The sequence below is a fragment of the Nanorana parkeri genome, unplaced genomic scaffold (genome assembly GCF_000935625.1).
Source record: "Nanorana parkeri isolate BGI_ZX_2015 unplaced genomic scaffold, ASM93562v1 scaffold21, whole genome shotgun sequence".
Taxonomy (NCBI): Eukaryota; Metazoa; Chordata; class Amphibia; order Anura; family Dicroglossidae; genus Nanorana; species Nanorana parkeri.
Genome location: NW_017306289.1, coordinates 3,629,724 through 3,636,977, shown reverse-complemented (window position 1 = coordinate 3,636,977; position 7,254 = coordinate 3,629,724). Strand labels below are relative to the sequence as shown.

At 43.1% G+C, this 7,254-nt stretch overlaps 1 protein-coding gene across 2 annotated transcripts; it reads right to left on the bottom strand.

Annotated features, from left to right (window-relative positions):
• Positions 1-275: 275 nt before the first annotated feature.
• On the bottom strand, positions 276-6,758 carry DPH3 (diphthamide biosynthesis 3). Of its 2 annotated transcripts, XM_018563302.1 has the most exons (3): positions 6,594-6,758; positions 3,764-3,838; positions 276-404 (listed from the first exon to the last, which is right to left on the bottom strand). In XM_018563302.1, the coding sequence occupies exons 1-3, from the start codon at positions 6,699-6,701 to the stop codon at positions 336-338; spliced, it is 252 nt and encodes an 83-aa protein (XP_018418804.1). In that variant the 5' UTR covers positions 6,702-6,758; the 3' UTR covers positions 276-335. The 2 variants fall into 2 exon arrangements, with proteins under 2 accessions (XP_018418804.1, XP_018418810.1); XM_018563308.1 differs by lacking the exon at positions 3,764-3,838.
• Between the last annotated feature and the right edge of the window lie 496 nt (positions 6,759-7,254).

Here is a 7,254-nt window from a genome sequence, read left to right as displayed (position 1 = left end):
TTTAGCAAAACAATCTCAAAACGCAGCCAAAAAAATCCCCAATTAAAAATAAACATTTTAATAAAATATATACAGTTTACAATAAATACGTTTGCTCAGTCGGTTCAGAAATAGAGAAAACACAGCATCAAGCATTTGGTAAGAAACCGTAATAAAATAATGGGCTGCTGTGGCTTTCAGTCAGAAGAAAGCAGGGACAAACTCCAATGAAGACATGTTAATCTGCATTTTCATTGCGTCTTGTATCCAAAGGGAGGCTTTAAAGAAAAGTCCAGCGGCCGCAATGGATGTTAGTTGAAGCGTCCACACCTTAGACTAAGCTCACAGATTCACCATTAGCACTTTAACAGTTCAGTTTTGCCAGAAATCGGTTCGGGGACCACTTCCCCTTTCATAAACGCATCCTGCAAACATAAAACCATTGTTAATATCATGTTCTGTCATATATAAGTGCTTGAACAATCAAGATCATAAAAAGGTACATTTCAATGCTTCTACACTTCATGGCGTGCAGCATTTCAATGGGAAAAAAAAACACTGCCAAGGTGCAGGCTGCTTTAGGCAATTTGTTTTACTGCACAATGTGCAACAATAGATTTCAATTGTCTCTAAGTGAATCTGCAGGTCAGAGACCGTCAGAGTAGAACATGGTAAACAGAGGCTAAAAGTTCATGATTTATTATTTGAGGGAGCCAAGTCTAGGGGCTCAGATCTTTTTTGATGAGGACATCGGAGTATCGCGTTTCTTTAGAGACAAACTAACACAGCAAGTCACATTAGCCTGAGGTGAGAGGAAAGGCCTCACATGCTTATCACAGACATACCCAGACCTTCCTATAAGTTATTCAAAAAAACTAAAAGGCAAGCGGTTACAATCGATTGAAAAATAATTCGAAATACAACCATTTGAATCAGTGTGTAGATAGGCAGCACACAGTGAACAGAATCCCTTCCCTTCAGTTGCAGAGGGAACTTCTCCATCTGGTCCATGCAGATGTAAAGCTAAGCTTGTGATTGGCAGCTCACCCGTCTACTCTATTCGTGTTGTTGGTTCTGGGCTACTAAAGAAGCCCAGAACCAGCATATTTAAGCTACCCTGGGAACAGAGCAGAACTCAGCTACATCGGGCTTCACCAGCTCCAAAGCTATAGATGAGGCCCATCTCATGGTTTGTGGAGTGCGTTGATGAAAATGCTTTAAAGCACAGTGATGTAGTGGTTAGCGCTTCTGCCTTGCAGCACTGGGGGCCCCTGGTTCGAATCCCGGCCAGGTCACTTATCTGCAAGGAGTTGGCATGTTCTCCTGTGTTTGTGTGGCTTTCCTCCCACACTCCAAAGACATGCTGGTAGCTTAATTGGCTCCTCTCTAAGTTGGCCCTCTATGTATGCATGCGAGATAGGGACCTTAGATTGTAAGCTCCTGGGGGTAGGGACTGATGTGAATGTGCAACTATGTAAAGTGCTGCGTAAATTGTCGGCGCTAAATAAATACCTGTAATAAATAAAAAGCTTAAAATGTATTGGGAGAGCAACCCGCTTGGTGACCATGGTATTTGGTGAGGTGTTAATCCTTCTTTCAAATTTGAGTTTGCCCTTTTTTTTTTATTCTAATAATTTGCATTTGTCCAGGATCTTACCACTACAATTAAGTATGTTGAGTCTGAAACATGTCAGACCGGCTTTGTTACCTTCGTGCCAATAAAGAAACTGCTTAAATCGGTACTATAAAGGATTTACTGTGAGGTATGATTAGGAGTACTTGCTCTGCCAGTTTAGAGAAGGTGATGAGATTGTGAAATGGAGTTCGGCTCAGTGTAGCAGACATAAAGGTGATTCACTCCAGCATTAAGCCGTATTGGGTGTTTTGGCCTTCATCATTGCAACATATGAAGCATATGAAGCATGACTCCATTATGTGTGGCTACCAGGATGACAGCAAGTCAACTTAGGGTGAGTTGAGCCAGTGGCAGCCTACATATTTCTCCTTTTATACACCAAAACACAGATCATCTCCAGCTATTTTCTCACTCTTCATACTCTATTCATAAAAAGACGTGCCTCCAGTAGGGTGACCACGATTAAGCATGTTCTTATGCAGTGACCAGACTAAAAGCCTGCGATTAGACTGACAGCTCAATGCACCGAACCCAAGTAATGACCAGTATCAGTTGGCTCAGCTGACAATGCACTGCCCTTTTCTAAATATCTACTCTTCTCTGCCCACCTGTTTGTGAAGAAGGAAAAGATGGCCAGCTACTCTGCAGCCAAACATTTGACAGATGGCTCACAAACTAACAGGGTTATTCACAAAAGGGTGAAGAGTTAGGAGAAGGCAGGAGAAGTGAACAATCTAGGACAGGGGTGCCCACAATTTTTGTGTTAAGCTCTACTTTTAAAATGACGAGCTACATGAGATCTACCAACGAAAAAAAACCTCCCTCACTCTCTCTCTCTTGGCTGTCTTTCCTCGTTTTCTCTCCTGGCTGTCTCTCCTTTTCTCTCCTGGCTGTCTCTCCTTGCGCTCTCCCCTGGCTATCTTTCCTCACTCTCTCTCCCCTGGCTGTCTCTCCTCTCTCTTGGCTGTCTTCCCTCGCTCTCTCTCTCCTGACTGTCATTCCTCGTTTTCTCTCTTGGCTGCCTCTCCTCGCTCTCTCTCTCCTGGCTGTCTCTCCTCGCTCTCTCTCTCCCCTGGCTGTCTCTCTTCGCTCTCTCCCCCCTGGCTGTCATTTCTTGTTTTCTCTCCTGGCTGTCTCTCCTCTCTCGGCTGTCTTCCCTCGCTCTCTCCTGACTCTCATTCCTCGTTTTCTCTCCTGGCTGTCTCTCCTCGCTCTCTCTCCCCTGGCTGTCATTTCTCGTTTTCTCTCTTGGCTGTCTCTCATTGCTCTCTCCCTGTTACATAGCACTTCAACCACCAGAAAGGTGTCAGGGAGCTTGGCTCAGCAGTAATCATGTGTGCACAGCTACATAAATGGAATAAAGGGGGTCACCATTCACACCCTTCCTGATCTACCAGCATCAGCTTTGAGAGCTACTGTTAGATCACCATCTACCTAATGGGCACCCCTGATTTAGGACAACATAGCTGATTTGGAAAAAATCTCCAATTCAGCTCACTTTCCTAATCAGCTATGTTGTCCTAGATTGTTCTCTTCTCCTGCCTTCTCCAAACTCTTCACCCTTTTGTGAATAACCCCCTAAATGATTTAAAGCCTTCCAAATCAGAAAAATTCACAAAACACGCCTGATTATGCCTTTGGAGAAATGAATTTAAAAAAAATGTATGCTCTGGGCATTATAAATCATCCTTCATGTATGTTTACTGGAAAACACTCAGACAGTGACACCGCGGTACTGCCCATATGAACCTTTAATGTCATTTTAGGCATTTTTCATAAACATATACCATCACACTCTTGGGATAGGGGAGAACTTTAATTCCAACTTTATTTTGATGAGAACTGCAGTATTAAAATCAATTACTCAATGCATCATTGTTGCATCAGCATGGAGGTCAGCAGGAAAAGCTCCACATTTCTCAGGTGAGAAGAACCCCTAAACAATACTAAAAAAATTCAATGTGCGGAGTTTTGTTTGAAGCACATGACCTAATCTAACAGGATAAGAGCATTGTTCATTTGTTTCCACACAGACATGATGCAGCTACTATCAGCTCAGTAAGGAATGCCATTGCTGCATCTTTCTATGGAAAAACCCAGCAGCTTAAAAAGTGCTGCCTGACCCAATGAGTGGAGTGCATGACCCACCTTATCATAGATGACTCTGACAATCAACGAACAGCTAGGACATGTTGCAACTTCTTCTCCATTTTCCAGATCTTCCTGAAAAGAAAATGTGGATAACTTAAAAGGTTAGAAATGGTACCAATCACTAAAACCTAGGAACATGATTAACATGGCTCAAGTTGTAAACTATTTTGTCTGGTTACACAAAATCGGGTCACACATTAATGGCATTGTTATGCAGCTTTTTAACCACCCCCTTCCTGGCCAGGCCATTTTTCAGTAATCAGCCCTGCGGTACTTTGAAATTTATTCCGTCATGTAACGCTGTACTGAAATGAATTTTATACCATTTTTTGGGGACAGATAGAGCTTTCTTTTGGTGGTATTTAATCACCACTGGGGGTTTTATTTTTTACTATATAAATGAAAAAAGTACCGGAAATTTCGGAAGAAAAAACTGTTTTCCCTACGTTATATCATAATACATTTATTATTACCCAAATTTTTGGGCAATATATAAAAGACGGGGTCACGTCGGGTAAATAGACACCAAACATGTCAAGCTTTAAAATTGCGTGCGCCCGCGAACTCGCAAAAACTACCATACCCAAAATTGGCCATAGGCGACGCTTTAAAAGCTTTTACCGCTCATCAGTTTAGTGTTATCAGTGATTGATGGCCCTAGAATTATTGCTCTCACTGCGACGTTCGCAGCGATATGTAACATGTGTGGCGTAATGGATGCAATCGTCATTTCCGCACGTAGGCGCACTCGACGCATGTTTACACGTGTATGTGGGGGGCAGGGTACTTAAAAAAAAAATTAAATTTTTTTTTAATTACCTTTATGTGAATTTTAATTTTTTTAAACCTTTTTTTTTCCACTTTACTTTATTGCTATCACATAGGGGACTAACAAGCCACCCTTGATGATAGCCATCGCCAGCAGCGGCTGCAACGGAGGGGGCGCACACCCGCATTCAAGAAGCCGCTGTCCGGCCGGACAGCAGATGGTTAAAGAACTCCAGGAATAAAAAAATTAAAAATTTACATTTAAAAAAAAAAAAAAAACACTTACTCTTGCAGTGGGGGCTCAAATAAAGCAGATCCACGCACCAGATCCTTAGTCCCGTGGTGGTCAGCGTTCGCCTCTCTCTCCCACCAGTTTGAATGTGGAATATTCCTTATTGTCTTCATGTCTAATACAAGTAAATGGGCCTGCGTTAGATGTGATGACCTCAGCATCCTTAGACCTCTGGAGCCCAGGGGGAAAAGATGCTGCGGGAACCGGTGTAGCATCTTGGGACTAAGGATCAGGTGAGTATCTGCTTTATTTGAGTTCCCTAGACAAAACAAGCACTTAACCCTTATAGTGTGGGGGTAGCCCCACTGAAAGGGTACGTGTTTTTTTTTAATTTCTGAAGTTCTTCTTTAAAGCGACATTAATGGATTTTTCCCCTCCCCCCAATGTTAGGGACTTACCTTAAATTATGTCTCTTAATCCTATCATCTTCTTCTTCTTCTTTCCTGTAGTTTTTAGCTGTCCCTCCAGCGCTGCTGCGGGTCTCCAATCCAGCACTGACTCTGTGCTAGCTGGCACTTCCTGTCCCACGTTGTCTGTGCGGGTGCACGCCGTCCATACACTTACCTTGTGTCTCTGCTCGTCTCCCGGCAGAACATCTGAACTGCGCATGCGCCCGCCCCAAGGTGCTTTGCGGCCGCCCGAGAAATGTTAAGATGTTCGGACGGGAGTGCGTGGCGAAGACACAGATACGTTTAAACCTGTTTAAAAAAAAAAAAAAGTTTTTGCATATATCTACTTCTTGCTAGCACTAGATACATGCAAAAACACAGCAGGGTTTAATAACCCTTTAAGGGTATGGGTGCAAAGCCAGACCTAAATCAGTCTATTGCTATAATATTCCCATTGCTTAGCTGGCATAAGGGAATATAAAAAGAAATGACAGTCACTATTTGATTGGTTGCTATAAAATAAATACCGGAGTCTGTCAAAAGGTGGCAAGACACATTTAGTACAGAAAGCCTTCCTCACTGTCCAGTATGACAGCACCCCAGATTGTTCTGTAAAGCAGGTGGCAGTGGGGAGTGTCAGCTGAGTGCGGCAAGGATTTGTTGGTATTTCCTTTTAGGAGCATATGAAGATGCATTTGGGTGGGCCCATATTGTAGGTGCATTTCTGCTGCCTATTTCCGATAATAAAATACTCCCTGGCAATATTAAACCAATACATTTAAAGCATGCTAAATCTCAAGGCACCCCAGTCTAAAATGTTACTTACCATCAATGGGAAACCTGAGCCTGGGATGATGCCCGCAACAGCCCTAGAGTCAAGAAGTGTGAGGAAGTTACCCCAGTGGGGTCACATTGTCAGGAAGTGAGGGGAAATCTCCCCAGTGGGGTCACATGGTCGGGCAGTAAAGGGAAGTCTATCCAATCAAATAAAAACCTAGCAGACTCTCCTCCACTCTCTCTACAACAAAATGTGGGCTGGATTCAGGCTTTAAATGATGGCATGCTGAGACCTGTGGTTTTATAGCAGCTGACTAATGCTAGTCTAGATCCTAAATGGCATGCTAAATTTGCAGGGAAAAATAAGGTCTCCTATCCTGTCAGACAGGGCTGTGTAAATCTCAGGATTGGATGGACAGAACTATGGCAAGTAAAAGCTCCCATATATGTATTCCATTGTGTATATATAACTCCAAGTGACATGTATGGTGGTTACATTAATGAAGTGTCAGCTCCGATGTCCAAGCAATGAGTCATGTGACACGTGATGAGAAGGTCCGCAGTGATGAGTCTCACCTGTGACCAGCAAAGCCCATCTTACCTTACTGATGGCGAACTTATCCCCGCACGGACAAGGGTAAAAATAAGTCTCTGTATCCTCGTCATACTCGAAGTCCTCTATCTCCACCTCGTCATGGTACACCGCCATCCCGGCACCCGGAGCAAAGATCACACAACCTCCAGCACCGCCACAACACGCTGCAACACCCGGTGTTCAAGATGACGTCACACCTCTCCGCCTATCACATACATCACTATTCCGAGACGTCTGTGTTAGAAGCGGCCATATTTGATTCTGGCACTAGGAAAGGACTGACGCTGGAACGCTTCTTTATGATAGAAATCCTAGTGACTGGTCACATATTCAGAAGTAAATGGGATATGGCCATGAGAGAAGTGTAAGAGGAAAGCGTATTGCCTATAGCACCCTATGTTGTGCTATAGGAATGCCTAAATTAAAGTAGACTTCCGGGCAGAAAAAATTAACCCTTGCAGAGGGGCTAACTCCATATTGCAAGGGTTAACTATTTGTTTGTGTCTAGGGCTAAAAATTAAAACAAAGTTATACTCACTCTATCCATTCTGTGGGACATCAACAATGTTGGGCTTATTTTATCCCAGCGACACCAATGGTGAGGTTATTGTACATAAAATCCACCCCAGTTTAATAAAAATAAAAATTATATAATATAAAGTTAAAA